This window comes from Silene latifolia, chromosome 7 (genome assembly GCF_048544455.1).
Source record: "Silene latifolia isolate original U9 population chromosome 7, ASM4854445v1, whole genome shotgun sequence".
Classification (NCBI taxonomy): Eukaryota; Viridiplantae; Streptophyta; class Magnoliopsida; order Caryophyllales; family Caryophyllaceae; genus Silene; species Silene latifolia.
The window spans coordinates 19,331,868-19,355,686 of NC_133532.1; the positions used below are offsets into that span (position 1 = coordinate 19,331,868).

The window sequence follows — 23,819 nt, forward strand, 5'->3', positions numbered from 1 at the left end:
CCTCCATATTTCTGGGTCAGTCCAAAACTCCCTCCAAATATTGGATATTTATCCAACAACCGTCTCTATATCTTCCTTACCCAAAATTTGAAAACCCTAAAAATCTCTCTAGAAACTTCACTTGCTCTCCTCTCATTACTGCCGTTTTTCATTTCGTCTCTTCATCTATCCCTCTTTGTCTCACTAAAAACCCTCAATCGTCTTCACAATCTTCTCCTTACGTGTTCGTTCTCCTTTCCTGTTCATCCTGTTCTTATCACTTGCTTTCCATTTCTGCTCATGTCATCTTCAAAATATTCCTACAAAGGCGATTTACTGTTACCCTATTCCGCATTACATGGGTATGTTTGGAAGATTCATTAAAGAACAATAAGGTCGGTCCATTACTGAAGAAAAATAAAGAAGGCGGTGAAGGGAAACTGGAGGAGGGAGGGTCTGATGACATTGACGATGAGAATATAAGCTTGCCCAATTTAATTTTGGGAATACTGTGTCCCAAATTTAAAGAAATGCCTGAGTATAAAGGTATACATGCCTACCTTTGGTTTAATGCTGGTAATCTTTTCAGCTTTTGAGATTGTAATAAAACTGCTGGGTATTTTTGTGCTGTTGTTATGTTGTTCCTGCATATCATTTGCTGATTATTTAACTTGTTTTACTGTTGTATTTGTGAGTTAGTGCTTAAGTGTTTTCAGAGTTCAGTGACTTGAAATGCATATTGCTATGAGAACTCAATGGCGAAAACTGATTGTTTAACACTTAACCAGTAACTTACTTTTACACAATACACATGTTTTATTCAATCCATATATATGTTCAATGATGACATTGTGAATGATTAATAAGCTGTGATGAGGATTCCACCGTGTTATGTTCATGAGTTATGTGATTTTGACTTCTGTTTATGTAAGAAGTCTATCATAGACCAATACACGACAGATTCATTATTCTACTTACTCCTTGAATGTGCATGGCTTTTGGAGACCTTAGACTGAATTGCTCCATGATAATAATGCACTAGCTATGAGAGTATTGGATTGAATTTAACTTGTTTTACTGCTGTATTTGTTGGTTAGTGCTTAAGTGTTTTGAGAGTTCAATGATAATAATGCAGATTGCTTTGAGAACTCAATGACAACCACTGATTGTTTAACACTTAAGCAGTAGCTTACTTTTACACCATACACATGTTTTATTCAGTCCATATATAAGAGTTGTGATGAGGATTCCACCAAGTTATGTTCATGAGTTATGTGATTTTTGAGATTGGTTTATGTAGGAGGTCTTTCACAGTCCACCACTTGACAGATTCATTCTTGCACATAATTCTTGAATTAGTAATTTGGATTTAGGAGACCTTTTTCATACTCAGTAAAGGCTCAATGATAAAATTGCTAATTGCTCTGAGAGCTGTTTTCATTAAACTTCAAAACATTGTTCACCACAATACATTACTTGTCTATATTACAACAAAAGTTGACTATCTTAGTGATGTTTATATTGTAAGCATTCTATGATTAGAATGTTTCCAATATAAACATTCATCTCATTTCAAAAGACTGTGGAGCACATTACATAACTTGTATGCATTACATTTGATGATTTAAAGTCATTGGCACAATAATTTCTTCTAATCCTTGATCCTTCCCTGCTGCATTTAAATCTTGTAGACATTCCATTACAATATCCTTGTTTGCATCTAAATTTCTTGGCAAAGTACCTGCTGCCCTTTGTGCTTGTTTGCCTAGATGTGGTAACTTGAAATCATTGTGTCCCTTATTCTTTAGAACCTCCAACATCACAGCTTGTAGACTTAACCACACATCATCTAAACATAAAGCAGGCTCTTCTTCCCACGCTTGCACAACATTGTTGACTAACTGATCAACTGTTTTTGCCCTTAGCCTTTTTGTAATGACCTGAATTGACTGAAAAACCCTAAGTCTAGCACATTTAAATCAGGTGAGTTAGGGGGTTGTTGATTCAAACTGATGTTAAAACCATCTGCAGTGGCTGCATTCAGAAAATCATAATCTGTGCATTTAATATGTGGCTTTGCATTGTCTTGTTGTATACTTATATTCTTAGAGGCTGATGCCGGCCACTTGCTTTTAATGGCTGGAAGAATCTTAGAAATAAGCATATCCTTGACAACTTGTTTAGTGATTGATGTTATTGACTTGGTTTCCAAAGTACCCGCCACCCTATTTTTTGAGTTCCTTTTTGCTGGCTCTTTGAATGTGAATGGAAAAATCCCAATTTTTCCATCAAATACAAGGGTACCATTACCATCATACATTGGCCTAGAAACTGCTGCCATGAACATCACCTTTGTAATGAAGCTTTTGGATTTGCATGCTCTATATGGATTTAACTCTTCACATAGAAGAAAAAACTTAGCTTGGTCTTGAGTAATGTAAAACCACTTCTCATCCATATGAATTTCAAATGACATTTCTTTAAATCTTAAGGAATTAGATATTCTGTCATACCTTAACTTAGAAAGAGCAAAGTACATCCTCTTGTACTTATTTTCATCAGTGAGCATTGGCTTCAATGCTGATGTATGTGATCTGATGAGTCCAACTTTAACCCATTTCTGGACAGTAGATGGTGAAACTCCTATTGCTTTACTGAAAGTGATTAATGACCCTCTTTCACTCATGGGGATTAATAAAATCTTCTGTACTGGAAGTTCTATTATGGCCCTGCCTTTCTTCCCCTTTATTTTTGATTCTAGATGGAGTGCATCTCCACTTGTTCTCTGATTTTGTGTAAGATTCCATATCCTGAATATGGTTTTCCTGTCAACATTAAACTGGTCAGCTACTTTCTGCATTGTTCCTCTCTCTGGCTTGCCATGTACTGTGGCTTCGAGTAGAATACAGCCTATTTTATGTCTGTCATCGTTTGAAAGGTTTGGACCACGTATTTTGTTTATGACTTAAACAGGTAAGTTTGTATTCTGATTATATTATGGTTGTTTATATAATGGATATGAGACTAACTTTTTTTTCAAGTGCAGTTCCTTGGATAACTGTCAAAGAAAAAAGAGAAGAGAAGAAGAGGAAAGAAGATATGGAGGAGCTGAAAAGGAAAGAACTGATGGAAGAGGGAAATAAGGAAGAAAATATGTGAAGAAATTTGGTTGTGTAATCTAGATATTTATGTAAAGTAAGCAACTGATGTAGTTTTTGGTGGGAGAAAAGGGGGGGAAATATTTATGAGTGTTTAAATCCCCCTCCATTTTGTATTTTGGGGGAAAATTACTTGCTTTATTACATCTCCCAATAAGTTTGTAATCACTTATTAACCTCTAATTAACTTAACCATTCCCATAATACTACTCAGAATTTTTAGCTTAACAAACATCCACTTGCTTTCTTTTCATTACTTTTTCATTGTTTATTACTTACCTTAATTTTTGTGCCCAAATGAAATGGGGCAAAGATAGTAATTTGGAGGGAGTATTATTCAATAACACAAATTGTTTAATAAGACATCTCATAGTATAAGACCGGCCTTATAAGTAAAAGCCCAAAGGAAAAAAAAAAATACCAAAAAAAATTGAAAAACACGTACTAATTGGTAACTGTCAACTACACACAATGGACTCCAGTAGTCCACTCCTCCACCCTCTTCACCTCTCTCAAACTCTCTGGCTACTACAAGCGACGACTTCAATTCCAGCCCAACTATACTCCTAGCGCAACTCCTCCGCACGATTCATCTCATGGCCATTAATTTGTAAACATTAAGCTTTCAAACTAAAACTAAAAGTTATTAATTTTAAAACCATACTTGACAAAATATAAACCAATACTTTCTATTGAAAAGACGCAAGACAAAAACTTGAGTTTTCATGATAATTGTTTAAAGTTTTAAAACTAAAACTTTTAGTTTTGAAGTTACATCTTGTAGATGTTTAACAATCTGTATGAAAAAGTTAGAATTATGAGTTTACCATGTACAACTTTTAAATGACTTTGAAATCCATAATTTTCAACTTAAAACTCAGTGTTCTCAATATAAAAACATAAGTGTTCCGGGTGTAATTCCGGAGCAGGATTATGACCACTTAAGCTTGTAGAATGACGTCGTTTGCTTGTCTCTTCCTTTCGCTCTCTCCTGTAAAGATGAACAAACTGAGGGCTCGGCTTGGTACCGAGCGTACTCACTCCGACGCTCAAGTCAGTAAACTTAAAGAGATAAGTTGAGATAAGTTGTGTGTTAACTTGACAAAGTATATTGTAGAGAGATAAGAGAGTTTATACCAGATTATTAGATGTTTTTCGGATAGTTTTTTTTGGATCCTTTTCTCAATGAGAGAAGTGGAGTATTTATAGGCTTTCACCTTTTGTCACGTAGTGGCCAAGTGGCTAGCAGGTGGAAAGACTATCTTACCCTCGGCCGAGGGACCCATGCCGGGCCGGCGGGCCTGGTTGACTCCATGCCGAGGGGACTGGATGTGAGTAAGCGGATATGCCTCTCGGCCGGCTAGTTGCCGAGACCGAGACCCAAGTGACAGGCCGACAGGCTATGTCGGTTAGGCTGTCTAATACGTTGACTTGCTGTCCTTTGGCTTTGACCTTCTCAATATGTTGACTCGGTCAGCGGGTGCAGAATATGCCCCATCAATAAGTATTTAAGATAAAACAATTAGCTAAAGTTTAGAACTATGGAACTTTAATTTTAAAATATGAAACTTTCAAGATCAAATTCCAAACCTAGGTAGTTGATTATCAGCATTCTTCATCTTCAGTTTTAATTTATGGTGATAAGAAGGACAATCTGGGAAAGGGTGAGATGTGAATTTGAGAAACGGAGTGGCAGCTGAAGACGTGGACTGCAGAGGGAGTAGATGAGAACGTTAACGGCGGCAGCGTCACGGTGTTGACTGTTGATGTTGAGAACGTTGACGATGGTTGTGGTGGAGGACGTGCACTAGAAGTGGAGAAATAGGGTTTTCAATTTTTTGTTTTTGTTTTTATTCATTTAACCCCCTATTATTGGGCTACTCTCATTTATTGGGCCCGTCCTATGCTATAGGACGGTCCTATAGGAGAGTAGCTGATTCAATAATAATTTCACCTTTTAAGTTGTACAAAGCTGCCAAAAAACACAAACTCGTCATGAAATTTTATGAAATCCCCAAAAGTTTAGCATCATGGTATATTCGCTTGCAATCTTTCATGATTAAATGAAGACTCATTTTCAGTAGAGCTGACAAATAATGACGCGACTTAAATACGACACGAAATTAACGAGTTTTGGTGATGTTTAATGATCCATATATAAATGGATCGACATAAACACGACACAATATTTAAGTGGGCCGAGTTTGACTTGAGCTCTCTAAACACGAACTTGACACGAAAGGCCTACTTACTAAATAAATCCTATTTTTTCTCGATTGTCCATCACATAAACAAATTTACATGTTCCAAATATTGACATGAAACGAAACACGACATGAACCAGACATGAAATTAACGATTTAGGGTTGGGATTTGATGACCCATTTATTTAAGTAGGTAGACATGAGTACTAACACAACACGAGATTTAACTTGGTTGAGTTTGGTTTGAAGGATTCATGACCTGCTTACATGTGACGCGAAAACAAACCAGACATGACTCGATATGTATGCCAGGTTTAATTTTCAGTTAATGATTTACGAATACCACCTCGTCATATATAGCATTATTTTGAGGGTAATTTCGAGTAAAATGTTAACCTAGTCTCTACCGTATTTTATGAGAGGTCCAACTTGATCACGAACAATCCCCTGACTTTAAGGCTACGGTTACACTCGAACCCATGTCCAAAGCTTGTCATAGTCCATAGTGGCGAATGGGCTTTCACCTCTTGGAAATAACACTACCCTTTTCTTTAGGGTTGGTGACATAATTCGAACAAGTGCGATGTTGAACGGATCAAATTTTCAAAAATCACAAGGTGTTTGATGCAGATAAATTCACCAATAAAGTCCAGGAATGACGGTACTCGACCCGAGATTTGAAACCCGTCAATATTAAAATTGTTCATTGCTCCCTTGACCCCCCCAAAAAAAAAAAAAGAAAAAAAAAGAAAAGGCAACAGAAGGCATTTGAGACTTTTTTTTTTTTTTTTTTTTTTTTTTTTTTTTTTTTGTCAAAGTGAAAAAGATTGCTGTCTTAGGCTATAGACGTAGCTATAGCATAAGCAATCCTACCAAAAATACATGAACAGAGTGCATGAAGAGTAGAGGTTTATACATTACCAACATAGGCTCGAACAGAAACCAAGATGATGACTAAAAGGATATCATTAACACTACACAGTTATATTCACAAAAATTTTCATGGGCCTTTGCCTATAACAATGTAAGCTACCCCCTTTGATCCCAGTAAAAGAATAATACATGAACTAAACTATTGGGTTGAAAAGGAATGGTGCCCTAAACTAAGTTGCCGGAAACCCAAAATCGGGTGTGAGAAAAAGGATGGGGGAAGGGTTAATGATATAGAGGGACAACACCCTGTAGTAGGCCTGTCTGTACACGTACCTACCTCTATATCCTCTATCATTACGAAGCTCTAAGCAGTGATAATATACAAGAATAAGATTAGCCCAAAAAAAGCCTCGCCTAAATTGTCAAGTCAGTAACCTGGGAATAACAATCATCATCATCATCATCATCCGATATGCTTCTGCTTGTAATGGCCTTGCAAAACTAGCAGCTTCATCTGAAACATAGCCGGGAAGAAAGAGTATCTCAAGTATTAAACAAAACCATTATGTCAGTCAGGTAACGGACATCGTAAATTCAAAGCATAAACAGGAAAACAAGGCACCCTTAGCTTCATCAGAACAAAGGAGTTCTATGAGCGAGAGGAGGTTGGGGGATAAGGGTAAGCCGGTAAGGTAATAGACTTAATACTATTGGACTATTAACCAAAATTAGACTGCACTTGTCAAATACAGAGTAATCAGTACTATGGAGCAACGGGATACGGAGTTCTTTGGACCATGGCGGTTTATGATGTTACAAAATGTACTTCCTATGTTCATGAATAAACTTACAGTTTCTTGTGCATCAAAACTGACAAGTATAGTAAGAACTAAGATGTGCTCGAAAATGCAAGTTGAGTAAAGATGATGGCTCACAACTCACAAATCATAATGGCCACACATAACACACAAAAGGGAAGATTCCTAGTGGTACTTCTGTTCATCGTCATCCACGAAAATCAAGAAGTTAATTCATGGATGAGTATCAACTTTATCATTACGAGAAGGGGTGATGGGCGGGGGTCAATGAGGTCATATTTCTTAATGCTGTCAAGATGGCACAAACACAATGCATGCTTCATCCTAGAAAAAAAATATGGGTATGCTACTTAACGTCAAAGCAAAGATGCAGTTTGCTATCACGCTCAGATATCTAATCACTCAGACTTGATCAAATCAATATGGGATATGAGATCTTCCATACCTGTACATAGCTGTTACAAGGGAATCAGACTTGATCAAGGAGGGAACAAGTGTGCTGCAAATTACTCAAGTCTCTGATTTACGTCAAGCCACCTTGAATCTGTGACTGTTTTTGTAGCAATTGTGATTCTTGTTGTTGCCATTGTGCTTCAAGCTCATGAGATATCAAGTTGCTACCCGATGGCTGCTTCTCCACGACAAGACCTTGGCTTCCTAACGAAAAAGGCTCAATACCCAATGAATTTGTGACACCTTGGCTGGTACTAGGGCCTACTACTGGGGATTCACTAGTCATAGAAGAATCACACACAGAAGTCCGACTTCTTTCCCCAACATTGCCAGCAGAATCAACACATGCTAATGGCGGGCCAATGCTTGAAGACTTGTGCTCTGTTAAGGAGTGATCGACTTGAGACTTGGTTAAGGAATCAGAATTCATTTGACGATTTTGTTGACTTATTCTCTGAAGAGAAGCCTGAGATTGAGTCACCATTTTTAATGTTGGCTTTCCTTGCAACTGCTGACGATTACGAGAAAGCACAACTGTCGACGAAGGACCTTGGTTTGAACCTAAAACCTTGACCTGATTGACACCCTCTAAGTGAGAAGATATTTGCTGAACAGGCTTAGTTGAGTGCGGGATTAGAGGTTTTGATGGTGGCAGCGTATCTAGAGTAGACCCTGAATATACCTCCTCAGCAACTTGGCTTGCGGAGTTGGCTAAACTAAGCCCATTCAAATGTGATGTATCGTTAGTAAGAGTGTGATGTATGACCATGTTACCTCTTTCAGTTCCCTTCATAAGTTTAGAAGTCGGTTGAGAATGTGATTGTTGACGATGTTGTGGATGTTGCCGGCCTGATTGCTGGTACTGCTGCGCTTGCCCTTGCCGTTGCTTACCCCCTTGATTTATCGCTCCACTGGGACCATTTTGTGCACTTCGCCCAAGTCCTTGCACGTTCTTATGTTGCTGATGTGGCACCGGATCCACATGAGTCACTGGAGGTGAGGTGGTTAGAGAAGGCAATGGGACAGGTTGAGATGAAGATGGAGATGACATAGGATGCTGTTGATGTTGATGGTGCAACATTCTCTGTTGCATTTGCCTCTCTCTTGAAATGCGATAGGCTTGTTGCTCAGGAATGGCACCGTGATTTGATGTTGATAGATGAGATTGAGGACTGTTAAGCACATGAGAGTGCTGATGGCCAGGATATGCTTGAAGAGGTGAAGTTGCCTGATTATTAGAGAATCCAGGACTGAGACCTCCAAAGGCAGGGACTCCTGGCAAAGCCATCGGCTTCTGATGTTCTGAACTTTGACCAGACTATTTAACAAGAGCGAAATGGCCAACGATGCATACTAGAGTTAGCAAGGTAATCAGTAATTTTAACAGAATATTACTAGAAGTATCCACATGTCCAGGAAATGCACGATGTATAAGTATCAATTAGGTAATATAACAAATGACAAATCAACATTTTCAACCTCAAAACTCCACCATCAAGGCATCCCCAACCTCCTAAGGGCCAAAAGGAAAGTAACAAGGAATACTAAATAGTCATAGCCATTTGGCCCAAAGGCTATTGGCTAATGCTACTACCTCCACCCCAAAATTATTGTTTCTGTTGACCAATGTCAATTTTGACCATTAATTTCTCCAAATATAACGAGAATAGATATAGAATGTAAAATTTGTACTGTTTGCTTTACAAAAACAATTACTCTCTCCGTCCAAGAATAATCTTCACATAAATCAAAATATATGAGTGAAAATTTTTACGAAAGAAAATCGTGGTTGGAGAGAGGGATTAAATTTTTTTAATATTTGTAACTATTGTATATTTTGAGAAATTATCGGTAAAAGTAGAAATAGTTTGACCAGTCAAGTCAAATGGGGACAATATAAAAGGATGAAAGACCTGAGTTTTTTTTAACAAGTTTCTTCTTCGGATAGTGAGTTATTATGTAGTTACTTGAGCCACACCACTTGAAGAGTTAACACACTGATATTTTGTTCTACCTTAAGAGTTACGAAACGGTCTTCTTTCAATTTTTGTTGCTAATTTTTTTTTTTTTTTTGAAAAAAAAAACAGCTTCAGCAAATATAATTTCAGTAAAATTAAGAAAAACAGAACATAACCTAATCATCTTAGAGCATAATAGACTTTAGTCACTCTAATCCTAATGTCCTCAATCAACTACTCCAGTGTACTTTACTCCCTCTGTTTCATACGGTCTATGAATTTATTAGTCGCATAGAAATATCAATAATTGTACTTTTGTTCTTTTTTGCACTTTTGAATAATATACTATATTTGTTATAGAGGTGCTAAAAAAACAAAAAAAACATAAATATTGATATTTCTAATCCTACTCTATTTAGTTCTTATATAAATATGAAAATGGAAGGTAGTTTTGAAACAGAGAGAGTATCAATCAGAACAAAACATACTATATAGACAATACATTAGTGTCACTGGGCAGTGGGCAGCACATCCACAGAGGAGGAGGGGGGGATCAAGCAAATACTGGAAAACTTACCCGCACACTATGCAGTGAGTCACGAGGTCTATACATAGTACTTCCATTTCCGCGACCTGAAGCTGTTCCAGAGTGCACATTGATGTTACCAGGCATCCCTCCCACGTTGGAGGTCATACTTGATGAATTCAGCATTGGTGTCGATGGAATTCCTTGAACTCTTGGTCTTGCCATTGGTACGCTTCGGTTTATACCAGGCATCACGTTAACACCATTTCCACCAGGATGCATACGCACACCCCTATCAGAACCAGAAAGCGATCCAGGAGAAGAGAAGTTTGGTGTCTGAACATTTCTTCCAGGAAGCATGGAATTAAACTGATGGAGTCTCTGCTGCTCCTCAATGGGCCTAGGAACTGAGTATCTAGCATCCCTAACAAGATTAAGAGACTCAACTCGTAAGTATGCAAACATATCAAATATAAAAGAGCAGACCACCACACTAGAGCAAAATTGGGTCAGTTCCGGTGACCAATTTTTCTTGTCTTGTCGGTCAAGTCTAGGAAAGAGTAAACCTTGGCATTATTGGGTCATGGGTCTTATTGGGCCGGTTTGGCCTATTGGTCACGACAGTTCTGCTTCACAAACTTTTCATGTTTTACAGGGTCAAGTTCAGGGAAGTTTGGGTCGGTTTTCTCTGGTCAATCATTTTTCTACACAATACCAATAATTCAAATTGTTGAACAAATTACCGGGAACTAGTGAGCTGAGGGGATGCCAGATTGTTTGCTAAAGACATGCCTTGTGAACCTTGAGGACTTTGGAGCGGCGAATTGAGCCCGCTAGTAGAGTTTATTACAGGTGTACTGCCTAACCCATCAGCAGAGAGATTCTCTTGATTGGATGTAGCAGTATCAGAAAGATCAAGTGGTCTGTGAAAAAGGAGAAAACATAAAGGTTCTGAGTTACTTGTGCCAAATTAGAAGATTTTCTTCGAAAGATAATTCCAGCCTTGGCACATAACCAAATGAACTGAGAGATAGAGTAACAACTCACGTCAGTACTCCTCCATTCAAATTATTAGGGATGACTTGGGAGAGTGAGAGAACATGTGAACCGTGAGCAGGTGCTATATGCTTCAAATCCTGATTATCATTCTTCAAAACAGGGATTTGTGAGTTAAAAAAAACTGGCAAGCCCATAGGCATACGCTTAAGCTTACAAGTCTAAAAGCATCATCACACTATACAAGCTTGCATTCTTCATTATTTTGAAGTAGTAATACACCATAAGTTACAGATTGGAATCCTTAGAAGAGATTTATGGGTGTCTGATTCACTTCCCTTTTCTCTGGGAGTTTCGGGAAATTCCCTAACAGGGCAGTTTTCGAAAACTTGCATCGGATGGGTCAATCACTCAATAGCGAAGTACCAAAAAGTGAAGAGGGAATGCCAATTATCTCACCATTTTCCACTAATTTCGAGAAAGAGCACAGTAATGAAGAATTAAAATTTAAGTTCACATTCCAAAAAAGCTTCTAGTTAAGTACTTTATTTGCAAGCTGAAGATTAATACGTCACAAATGTGTTTAGTACACGAAGACATTATTGACCGGACTGAAGAGGATACAATCATATGCTTCCATATTTGCCAGTTGACCAAAAGTTAACAAAAACAATTCTTCTAATCTCTTCATCAACAAACATAGTACCTTTTTCTTTCGAAAAAATAGTTGCTGTTCAATAAGAATAATCTTCTCAAAACGGGACTTAATGTTATCCTCTTCCACGTGTGCATGAAGACTTCGGAACAATTGCCTTGCACTACCCTGAATAGATGAAATATAACAAATTGAGCAGAAGCCAGGCTTCTAAAACCAGAGTACAAACCAGATAGGGTAAATCCAATTTTACACGAAGATGGTGAAGCCCGATATAAAAAAAAAAATAAAAAAAATAAAAAAAAAAACAATGAAAAAAAACAATGAAAAAAAAGTGGGATAAATACGAAGAGATTGCCTTTGGAATCCCAGGTAATGTAGAAGGATAAGGTTGGGAAGATCCTGAATCTTCACCACTGTCAGCACCATCATCGGAAGGCCTGTCCATCAAAAATTTGTGCCGCTCCTTGCATTCATGAGGCTTGCGGAAAATGCACTGCATAAAAAAGAGGCAACAATAGACTGATCACCTCCTCTACCATTATTCTATAGAAGAAGTAAAAACAAAATTTACAATAAACACAACAATTAATGGATAAAACATGTTTAGTTTAAACGTTTTGACGAAAGTTTTGAGTATTTACATAATCAGCAATATTCATTTATGATTACGAATTCACAAATTATCCGATTATTGTAGAACTCACCTCACAATCGTAAAAAACTTGCACAAAACCCTTTTTAGATTTAATATTATCATCGAGGTTCTTGCGTAAGGATATATTCCACACTAGATAATTTAAAAAAACTAATCTAAATGCGCAGTTTCCAGACAGAAAGAAAAGGCTATTGAAAGGGAGGAGGGGTTTGTACCTTGAATTGCAGAATACTGTTTATAGCATCACTCACAAGCTCCCAATTTGGACCCATATCATGAACGAGCACAACAAGGGCCTGAGGAATGAGAGGATAGAAGAACTCAGGAAAACTCCGAACATAAATGGAGGCATCGTACACCCAAAAGGAAGAAAAAGAACCTGATCTTCGACAATAGTCCATGGGCTTCCTGAACCAAGTTGTCCTGTAGACACCTACAAGTAGAATTCAGAGTTAAATTCTTATAATAACTAAAGCAATAATAACAACATTATCCCAGTGCCTTGCATATGGCCATGTATGAAGGTTAAGTGTACACAACTTTACCCATGTCAAAATTATGTGACCAATTATTACAAAATAAGTGCAAACAATTAAGTAATCATTTTGCTTTAATCATATTCCAAACAATGTCAAAGATTATTGAGTTTTCGGCTCCACCAAAACTGGAAATCATAATTTAACAACCAAAACCCAAAATATGTGGAGTCTGAGAACTCTTGATGAACAAAATTTAGCGATGCCCAAACTAGTTGAAATTAGAAAGGGGAGTGTTCCTCTTAAAGGTTCTGTTGTCCGTTTGATTTAATAATTAAGCATGCAACTCGAGAAAGACATTACCTTGAGTCCTTTGCCTTTTTTACCCCTATCTCGAACACCAATAAATTTAATCAATTTATTTTGGCTGGACATGTTACTCATTTGGGAAGCCACTGGTGAAGCAGCTGACCCACTCATGAGGGTGGCATTATCAAATGATTTATCCAATGAGTGCTTTGCTAACTTTGGCTTCTTAGCATGCTGACCAAATAAACCTAATGATGGAGGAGGAGGCAGGTTGAAAATAATTAGTTAGCTCGAAAAAGTAATAGTATGAACGGACAAATTTAACTAGGAAAAAATAAGCCTTACTGCTATTTCCATTGGATTCAGGCTGGTGATTGACCGATCGCTTTCTCACAAGATCATTCTGCATCATCAAAAATCATCCATATGTTTGAGAATGGGAGACGACAGGCAGAAGTTTGTAGAAGGACCTTACAAGATATGCAGGTGAAGTCCACAGAGTACAAACATAGAAGCTAACAACAATCTCATTCTAAGATAAATATTGCCACTTACTTTTACAATCTACTGAAAAGAAAAGGATGACTAAACAAGATTACAAGAATACATGCACACACTTCTCATGAACTGCAAGAACACAACCAAAGAATCTTGCTTCTGTATCTTTCAATCACTTTTACAATGTCTTAGGGAGCCAATTTCATGTATATTAGTTGGCAGCTTGGCACTCTGGCAGATAGCTAATAGCTAAACAGGTTAAATCACCGTGTTCTTCAGTACACACTCTTTCTGTTTCTATAAAATTATCATCGCTTGGCCTTCATTTGATTTTCTATGGTATGAACCCTGCTTACTTTCAATTCTTATAATGAAAAATTACCCTTTGCTTCAATGCTTACTCTATTCTTCCCTAAACTAATAAAGCCAGTACATGTTCCTTCACGCTTTTGTTCTATTGCTATCTTTAGCAGGTGGCTAAGGAAGAAGATCTTTACTCATACCGGGGGATGCTCCAAGAAGATAAATGGAACTTGAAGCACAACTAATTTTTGTTATGTCTAGATTTGTCACTTTTACAATTTTAGGATATCAACTAATGAACAATCTGTCTACTGAATACTCTTTACCACAACAGAACGAAAAGGCAATCTGGAGCATAGATTATAGCCATTGTTTTCATGTCAAAAAAGCATTTGCTTTATGAAATGCTGGGACTCTCTTACGTTCTATTCCTCCACCACTTAAACTTCTGTTCCATCCTTTTAAAAGGGTTGTACACTTATATTTACTAACGGCCACATAAAAATTAGACACAAATGAAGGTCTTTGAATTTAGAAGACGGTTCACCTGTTCATTCTGCATGGTGGAGTCCAACTGCCATCTCTGGTCGTGTGATAAACTCTGTATCATAAACAGACTTCCAACAATGAGCAAGGACAAATTTCGGAATATGAAATATAGATTTACTCAATTAACACCGAAAGACCAGGAATCTGTGGTTTGAGACTCAACATACCTGATGCTTAATTTTCTTCTTTTTCTTAGGTTTTGCCGACTTTTCTGCAGAATCAAACATAGACTGGTTCTCATAGTTCATTGTTGAATCAACCTCTAACCCTCTTAGGCCAACTGACCCACCATGCGGAGTGTTCTGATCATCCTGGAAAGAATTGGTATCTTCACTGGAAGCGTCCGCTCTACTTAGCACTGGTGCAACACCAACAGAGCCGGTACCAAAGGGGCCCACAACCCTTTGCCTAGAGGCAGTACGCATCCTTTTGATGGGGATAGGATCGACATGAAGATTGTTGACAGGCCTTTTTCCCATTACAGTCAACTGTGTGGGCCCATTCCTGGTCTCTGCACAGTGCCCATAGCTAAAATCATCTCCAAATTTATAAGATCTAGCAGCATAAGACTTTATGATTTTCAGTTTCTTTTTTGACGGCTTCCCAGTATGTAATGCTCCATGCTGATAATACAAATTTTCCCCTTCATTTTCTTCACAGTCTTTATCTTCATATTCACATTCTACAACAGTAAGCCAAGAATGAAAATTGAATGCCAAATTATTATTCAAATAGAAGAAAACTCGTCAACCTAATCATGTACCTGCTGCTGCACTATGGGTTGATGTAACAACTTCCTCTAGAGTACTGTTGCCAATCCTCTGCACAAAGTCCACAAACAAAGCACATGAAAAAGAAAGTAAAAGGTTACAACAGCGAATGGAAACTAAAAGACTCACTGGAAGCTGTATCCATGATACATATCTCAAAGTAGTAAGTGATTTGTCGTCCAAAGCTCAAGGACCCTAAAACTAGTTGGAGCTATCTTGAGATAATAAGCATCTGGGGAAAGTTTCTTTTTTTGTGGGGTTACAGAAGGCAGTGGTAGCACTAGGGTTTGAACAGTTGAACCTATGATCTTAATGAGTCTGCTGTACAGTAGATTATTGCTTGTTTTCATGCAGAGATTGACGTGCAACCAAAATCTCCAGATCCTTGAATTTGGAGTAGCACGATCAAAAAGAAAAAAAAATCCAAAATCAAGAAGAGAAATCTGATGAATATTTCTGGAACAAAACCGAGCATCCGAGCTGATTGCTTTATTTGGACTAACTTATTTTTTGTGGATCTAGTATGCAAATGGCAAAGATAATGGGTGTATACCTCAAACTCCTCCAAACACGACTCAATTGATTTTCTGTACATTTCCATTGCACCCGGAGGAACCGCATAGAAAAGATTTTCCTGATAATAGTAAATGGGAAATAAGATATAGAAACAATTGCCGTACACAAAGCATGCAATGTTACGAATGAAAACTATGTCCTGAATATTAAAAAGCATGTCACCTAACATAAAAGGAAAAAGAGCATCTGGTTTGCAAGCATACACCACAGAGTTCCAGGTGTAAATTAATTAATTAACAACTTGAAGATATCTGAGCAGACATATATACTTGATTCAAACATAGATCCCAGTACGGCATAGAGATTAAGAAAAACATCATTACAAACTCATTTTGCCACAGAGCTGATTCATATCTGAGCAGACATATACAGTTGACCACAATGGTTTAAGGTAAAAAAAATCCTAACGCCAACCAAGTTGCTCTGATTTGAACAAGGAATCATAACTGCATAATCTAACAACTGACTTAACAAGCACAAACAAAAGAGTGCCCCACGTCCATAAAAAGGGTTCGCATTTCACACTCAACCACACAAGCGTGCCTGGGAAGGAAATGAACTAATGGCTCGGAACATAAACAATGTGCACGGACAACGGAAGTAGCAAATTAGCAATTAATCATTCTCAGGAACAGCATGAACAATAAATAAAATGCAAGGCAGGGAACAAATAAAGCATACTTCAGAAAACTGATCCTCCCAAGAAAGTTCAGGTAAGCCAATATCGCAAGTAACATTTGTGACCCCGGGAACTTCAATTTCTACAAGAGGTTTCGAAAGGCTATTACACTGTACAAATCTCACAGCATATCCATAAATAGCATGGTTCAGTTTCCTTTTAGTGGACTTCATCATATCTGAAGACGCCTTATTATCCTGATTGCAACATGCAACAAAAAAAGAGAACATTCTTAAGGCATAGCTGTCTCTATTATTCAACATTAACAATTAAGATCTTATGCAGCAAAATGATATACACTCCCCAATTTTTAGATATGGGAATGCAGGATATGCTAGAAAATTATAAATGAACAATTACACTAGCTTTTCAGAATCAAATTTTGCTTTCATTTTCAAGTTATGTTCTCTGTAGTTTATCACGGTAGTGAGAACTTTCTAAAACCCTCACATAATTGCATTTCTATGAGTGATGCTCTGACATAACACAACAATTTTGTCACTTCAGTTAAGCCAAAAACTATTATATCTAATGAGAAAGTTGTGTCCAAAAGTGAATCATGCACCCGTGTATGACCCTCCAAGCTGACAGATTAAAATAGTTACTATGCATTTAGGATGTCACATACATGCCTAATACTAAACACTATAAACAGTTAGTCCAGAGTTGATAAGACATTATAATTTCTGTCACAACAGCAGTAAAGGATTCGTATGATTAAATCTGAGAAATGACCAAATTGGAAAAAAAAATTGGAGGATAATGAACCCAAGCATTCATGGGTTATGCAACAATAATCAGAACTGTAGTGAAATGTCCACCCTTGCTTTTCGTCTGTACCATATCAATAGTCTCCAGTGGAAGTTCATGCTTGCATTTCTCAAGCTGAGAACTATCGGCCTTCTCAACACTGAGCCTAGCTGCATGCCAGAACTCCAACACAGCCTTTGCCAAGGTATGGGCTACACTCTTCTGGTTTGAAAATTTATTTCGTTCCTCCAATCTTATTCGAGAAGCAAAAGCTACACGGCGGCAATTTTGAGCAGCAGCAGTCATCTTCCAGAGACGCTCCTGGAAATTAGCACAGAGACTTTTAAATTGGAAATAGCGACTAATTATCTTGTCGGCTGATTAGCAACACAATGTATACAGTACGTCAGTACATATAACGAATAAAGATAAGAACACTGCAAAGACTAAAATGCAGGCGAAAGAAAGAGGGAGGGAGGTCCGTGACAAATTACCAACCTGTGCAAAATCATTTGCCAACCAAGACATTTCCTCCAGCACAAGGTCCCAGTGACATTTCTGTCGGTGCTCTCTCGGAAACAAACCAATAGATAATGCAGCAATCCTTTTTCGTTTTGCCTATCAAAATAAGCCACTACAATTCGTTAGCACCAGATGAAAACAATATACCGCCATCAAAAAGAAAAGATATCATTTAGAAAAAGAGAAGAAACTCAAAATCACCACTATCATTCGTGCTTCTTCCAAGATCCTATCCTCTTGTGCCCTGTCCAGTGGCTTAGACTGGTTTTCAGTACAAGGTAGAATTTCTAACACAGATGAATCGGAAGCAAGATCCAGAATAGGTCTCACAGGGCAAGAAGTCTCCACCTCGGGACCACAGTTATCAAGCTGGCCAAGCTCTTTCTCTGATTTTATTTCAGCACTATCATGTTTTTCTTGTCCTTCAACACACGGGACGCCCTTAGCCTCATCCTGCAGAAAAGATTTGTCCTTATCAACTTCAGCATGATCTTGTTTGATAGACCCATTTCCTTGGTGGCTAGTAGGACTCTGGCCCTCATTAATAAAAGGAGCAATTTCCATGGCATTAGTGACATGATCCTCACTTGGCATATCTTTGCTGACTGACTTCTCTCCAACTGATACCATTTGTCCCTTAAGGGCTCCATTACTATCTACATTATCTAACTTAGTAAGCAAATCACTATCGATATTCCCATTTCCATTTAAAATGGCAGTGTGGCTGGAAGTGGATTCGGAAAATAAGCCCTCTGTTACGCCAGGCACTTTGTTATTAAGAGCATCAGTTGTCGTACGCTTGTCATCTCCATCAACTTTACCAGTCTCATTCAGGTGTGAAGCAGCAGCATTATACTCTGTATTTTCTGCGCCCATGAAGGGAGGACAATCAACATCTAAATTAACTATGCTATCCCTTCCTACATCAATAGAAGGTTCAACATTTGTTACGGTATCAAGAGCCTCATTGGCTTTTAAACACATATTTCGCACTTCCTCCAGCTTTTCCTTTTGAATTGATGAATTTTTCCCTTCAGCAAACTTAGTGACTCTTGAAGTCATAGGATGCATCACATGTGTGCCATCAACCTCCATTTCAATCTGATTCTCAGATGCGACAGGTTTAGAAAGTATCCCATGACGAGCAGGCATAGAAGAGTCATGCCCCTCACCAGAAGGCATATCAGCAGAACTAGAACGAAGGTCAACATGATTTGGCCTAGATCGATTCCTTCGTCTATATGCTTGGCAATCTTCTAAATTCTTCACAGTCTGGCCCCTACCAAGCTGAGAAAAATGCTCTAACAAAGGAATGTTGCTTCTACCAGGACACAGTGGCTTCATATCACTTTGAAGTATCTCATTTTCACAATCAAAGTTATCAGCACTATTTGGTTCACATGTAGTAGTTACCCCCAATCGCCCGCTACTTTCGACTGAATCTCCATGAGGCGATGGAGTCAATGCGAAACTACCTTTTGCTTCACTGCATCAAGAACACAGTAGCCAGTGATATTGCAGTTCACAATTTGCATACCTGCAGAAACAAATTCAAGCTTGAAAATTACCTAGTCAAATTTTGATCCAGCTGTTGATCAGTGTGTGATGTAGACTGGACACTGACTGATACTGCATGACCAAATTTGAAATCAAGAGGATCTCCGCCCTGCACAAAAAGGAAGTCAACCCTCCAAAAGTTTAGCAAAATATGAATGCACAGCAAAAAAAATGCTGACATACAGAATAAAAAGCAGAGCTAATCTTACTTTCTCAAGAAACTCGAGCTCTCTTTTCCTTTCCTCTCGAATATCATATTCCAGTCTGAGATGAACACAAAAGTTGTACGTAAAGCAACACGGATATCATGATTGTCAAGAAAAAAATCCTTGTTACCTTAGCTCAGCTTGTGCCTTCTCTATTGCTGCGCGGCGCGGAGAGGGCTTGGTGCCAATACCAACATCGCCGTCCAGAACTCCTCCCATGGCATCTGGCTCAGCATTTATGAGGGAAGTAGATCCTGAACTAAATCCATGCATTCCTCTAAGAAAAGCTATAAGTTCTCCCCTTCCATTGCCTATAGAATCTGGACAGGTCTCAGAAAAAAACTGACAGAAAGCAGACATCTCAAAACCAGATAATAAACCTAAAGGGAAAAATCCCAGTACTCAACCAGACGCTACACTAATAGATGCTTGCCGCGCCAAACTCGAAAGGAAAGCACATATTCAATGAAAGTTATGATTTAGTGCGATGACAAAGGACAAAGAAGTATGCTAATAGAAGACTTACAAGGACCAGGTCAAAGCAAAAATACAGGGCATAAAAGGTGAAAAATTGCATGCACTACTTAAGGGAAAATAACAGTTGTACAATGATTTTTTTTTTGACAAGTGAAGTTGTACAGAGAAAATTGCAGTGTTTCAATTAGACATAGACTCTACATTTGTCACCGCCAAAATCAAATTACATAATAGTTGCTGAGGTTTCTTGAGTGTTACAAAGCACAATAAAATCAAATGAAATCGAAAAAGAAGCCATTAAACAATATTTTCAGAACTCGAGCTGTTGATGGATCAAAAGCTGGTTGTTAATCCCAAGCATTGTCATCATCTTATTCACTACTATAACTTTAAAAGCCTAAGGAGCTATACACACGTGGAAGACTAAGTAATCATCAAATATCAACGGTAATAAAGTATAAACGCAACAGAAAAGAATAAAAAAAAGAACTACGTAGTATAGTGTGACCCTTACATTCATTGTTGATTAATCTTTTCATGAATTCAACAAAAACCATGCCTATGCTTATAAGGAAAGATAACTCTTTCCACTCCAGTTCCTCACTTGTGCACAGTTAACGGAAAACATTTTTTGCAATTTATATCCTAGGTCTATTGGACATCCGACTATCGGCATGACAAGCATGATCTACATCAAACACAAAAAAAACTATTGTTTTATGCAAAAAAGAAAAAAAAAATCAGTATATCCAGTCAACAAATCCAAAACACTCAATTGTTTATGCATCATCAATGGTGTGAGATGAACAGAACCACCCTAAAATCTAGAATTGATCCTGCAATAAATGAGTTAGGGGTTTAAAGCTCCTTTGCTAAATCATCTGGATACTCAGTTGAATGGAAATTTGACATATATAATACGACTCAAGCAAAATACAAAGAATTCTCATCAAGCTCAAGACATATACTCTTGAAAAATACGGTCGGCAGCTATGTTGCTCGGACTCTTGAATATTACCTCACGTACCCGTGTCGGACACTCAACACTCGGATATGGGTAGGACACTCGAACACTTCATTTAAGACCAAACACCTGAATTTTTTTCCTAAAATAGCCGAATCCGACACTTGGACACGCACCCATGTCGAATACTTCTAAACGAGTCCGAGCAACATAGGTCGGCGGGCAGCCCAATCAACAAATTACACTAACAGCACTGCCCAACTATGGTTTAATAACATAGCATGTAGTATATCTGTATATATAAGAGGAAAGAACGTTCAGCAACGGTAAGATTTTGTACTTCTACGACTTATGTGGAAAATAAGAAGTATGACCGCATCTATCAAATGCCGATTACCAATGCAGCTTTAAATGGCGAGATTGTTAACACGACTGACACAATACTGTAGCCAGAAAGCCCACAGAAGCTGCAGAAAATGAATACTTATTACCAGCAAAGTACACAATGGAACCTGAAATGCAACTTCAAATACGAAGTAATCATAGGCGCAAATGCACCAATAAACCAAACAATGTCACCTAATCCCACACAAATTAAAATCACAGAGATACCAGCTTGATATTAAGTCCACATTTCATACAGTAAGTGATCAAAGTAAAACCTAGACATCGAGTACTTCATTTCGGAACACGAACATACTGATGCTAACACTTTGAAACAAATGCCACACATAAACAAGCTCACAGACCACAAATACAAGCAAAACTCAAACACTCCATCACAATCTCAGCAACAATTGCGCAACACAATGCATAAATAATCCCATTTCAGCAACATTCAACACGCCAATTGACTTTCCCCCATGAAATTAAACTAAAATAAACCAATTCCCAATTTCACAACCCTAGTTCTCCACATTCTAGGGTTTCCGACAATCAATTGCGAAAATTAGGTCAAAATTGGAAGTCGAGAAGATCACCTGAGCAAAATCAAACCACTCGCAAACGCGAAATCCGAACCCGCGAAAGCTAGGGTTCAAGTTCGATCAATCAAGTGTCGGAAAATCCGTGCCCTAATTGATTTCGAAAACTAGGGTTTTTTTTTTAGGGCTTACAAATCGATTCAGAAAATCGACATGATTGAAAGGATGTATAATGTTGGAATCAATTGAGTGAAAAATCAATTGAGAGGGAAAATTTGGGAAATTAAAATGAGAAAAGAGGGATTTAATTCAATTCAATTTCTAGGGTTAAAAAATGTCGAAGCATGCAATCACGTTCCCAAATCGAAACAATTGTTTTGCTGCTTTTTTCTTTTTCCTTTTTTTTTGTTGGGTCAAAGAAAAAAATAAAAGGCTATTTTCGGACTTTAACGTTGTTTTCTCCTTTGTTTAAGAATATTATATTCTCCCCCTCGTGCGTTTTTTTTTCTTGGCTTCCTAAATGAATAAATGTGGAGGGGTACTTTAAGAAAATATTAGGAATAGCCGGAGTCGTTTGGTTGCACTTAAGGAATTTGCTTTGTCTTAAAATGATAATTTGTCCCCTTAACTTTGTTTACTGGTGAAATTAGGCTCCAATTGTAGCAATCAAGCCCCTTAATTTTAACAAAAAAAAAAGTGAAATTCAACCCTAATTTTTACATTTCACTTAAATCTCAACAAAAAATCATTTTATATTTTTCAACTAATAACACATAAAAGTTACTAATTTTAAAATTATATAAATTTAATTATTCATCTAAATAATAATTTTACACTCATCCATATTAAACTAAATAAAATATGATAATATTTTATAAACTATTCTTACATATATAACTAATTGTCTAAAAATTGTAAAATTATAAAAACAATACCTAGTATTACAATTATATATTATATAAAAGTTATTAGGTTATTAAATTAATTTTTTTATTCGATTAATTGGATTATAAAAATGAATTTTGGTGGAATTTCATAAAAAATAAATAATAGGATCTAATTTCATTTTTTTTGTTAAAGTTAAGAGGCTTAATTATTACAAGGAAACTTAAGGGTCCTAATTTCATCATTTAACAAAATTAAGGGGGTAAATTGTCACTTTCGCAGCCTAGAAAGTGATGGATCACACGATTTTAGAATTCATGTTAAATGCATTTCATATAGGCGTTTCCACTTACCTAGAGAGACTAGGTAAGCAATTTACTCTATTATAGAAGAATTTGAATTCATGTGAAGTTCCAAGTCATGTGGTTTAGGGTAACCGAACAACTTAAACATTTTTCAATTTACATGAATTGGAATTCCCGTGTTATTTAGTAGGTAATCAAACGACCCCGACTAAAAAAATCTACCTCTACCATCTCAATTATTTGTTTACCTTTTTTTTTTCTTTTTTCTTTTTTCATTTATTCTTCGTGTGTTGCATTTGTTAATTTTAATCAAAGAAAAACAAATGATTTGTCGAAAGACGTATATGAGATGATTTAATAGTAAATATTTACCTCATCCATTTTCATTCTTAGAACTTTTTCTATTCTTTGTGATGAGTATTTGAAAATTTTAATCATAGGAAAATAAATTATCTGACTAAGAAAATATATGAGATAAATTAAAATTAAAATTATCGAGGTACGGAATATTTTTGATTTAGTACCTTTTCATTGTAACATTTAGACTCTGTTTGGTAAAATTAACTGAAAAGATAAGTGAAAACTAAAAAGGTAACTGAAACCTAAAAAGGTAACTGATAAGATAGTTGAAAATTAGGGTCTGATAAGGTAACTGATTATATAAAAATGTGTTTGACAAACTAGCTGAAAAGATAGATGATTTTGGTAAAATGACGTAAAAGGATATAATAATTATTTAATATTATATATTAAAGGGGTCAAAAATGGAATTTTTTTTTCCAAATTGGGTCT

At 37.1% G+C, this 23,819-nt stretch overlaps 2 protein-coding genes across 4 annotated transcripts; both read right to left on the reverse strand.

Annotated features, from left to right (window-relative positions):
* Positions 1 to 1,589: 1,589 nt before the first annotated feature.
* LOC141589825 (uncharacterized) lies at positions 1,590 to 2,839 on the reverse strand. The gene is made up of 2 exons (XM_074410449.1): positions 1,920 to 2,839; positions 1,590 to 1,812 (listed from the first exon to the last, which is right to left on the reverse strand). The coding sequence occupies exons 1-2, from the start codon at positions 2,837 to 2,839 to the stop codon at positions 1,590 to 1,592; spliced, it is 1,143 nt and encodes a 380-aa protein (XP_074266550.1).
* A 3,450-nt stretch (positions 2,840 to 6,289) lies between these two features.
* On the reverse strand, positions 6,290 to 22,291 carry LOC141591886 (chromatin modification-related protein EAF1 A-like). 3 transcript variants are annotated; one of them, XM_074412380.1, is made up of 23 exons: positions 21,895 to 22,291; positions 19,604 to 19,784; positions 19,477 to 19,531; positions 19,279 to 19,376; positions 17,912 to 19,196; positions 17,687 to 17,806; positions 17,279 to 17,509; positions 16,441 to 16,635; positions 15,737 to 15,817; positions 15,177 to 15,234; positions 14,581 to 15,095; positions 14,412 to 14,465; positions 13,409 to 13,466; positions 13,118 to 13,311; positions 12,658 to 12,711; positions 12,494 to 12,574; positions 11,979 to 12,116; positions 11,672 to 11,788; positions 11,017 to 11,117; positions 10,713 to 10,892; positions 10,021 to 10,393; positions 7,478 to 8,803; positions 6,290 to 6,728 (listed from the first exon to the last, which is right to left on the reverse strand). In XM_074412380.1, the coding sequence occupies exons 2-22, from the start codon at positions 19,744 to 19,746 to the stop codon at positions 7,556 to 7,558; spliced, it is 5,379 nt and encodes a 1,792-aa protein (XP_074268481.1). In that variant the 5' UTR covers positions 19,747 to 19,784; positions 21,895 to 22,291; the 3' UTR covers positions 6,290 to 6,728; positions 7,478 to 7,555. The 3 variants fall into 3 exon arrangements, with proteins under 3 accessions (XP_074268481.1, XP_074268479.1, XP_074268480.1); XM_074412378.1 differs by having other exon boundaries at positions 19,604 to 19,815; XM_074412379.1 differs by having other exon boundaries at positions 19,604 to 19,793; positions 21,895 to 22,272.
* Positions 22,292 to 23,819: the final 1,528 nt, after the last annotated feature.

Excerpts from the sequence above, each read along its gene's own strand:
- LOC141591886 (XM_074412380.1), bottom strand. The coding sequence starts at position 19,746 with ATGCATGGATTTAGTTCAGGATCTACTTCCCTCATAAATGCTGAGCCA. Across the intron at positions 19,377-19,476 it reads AGCTCGAGTTTCTTGAGAAA|GGCGGAGATCCTCTTGATTT; the intron begins GTAAGATTAGCT and ends CTTTTTGTGCAG. Across the intron at positions 12,117-12,493 it reads ACAGTATTCTGCAATTCAAG|TGCATTTTCCGCAAGCCTCA; the intron begins GTACAAACCCCT and ends TTTTTTATGCAG.
- LOC141589825 (XM_074410449.1), bottom strand. The coding sequence starts at position 2,839 with ATGCAGAAAGTAGCTGACCAGTTTAATGTTGACAGGAAAACCATATTC. Across the intron at positions 1,813-1,919 it reads GGGTTTTTCAGTCAATTCAG|TCTACAAGCTGTGATGTTGG; the intron begins GTCATTACAAAA and ends TGTGTGGTTAAG.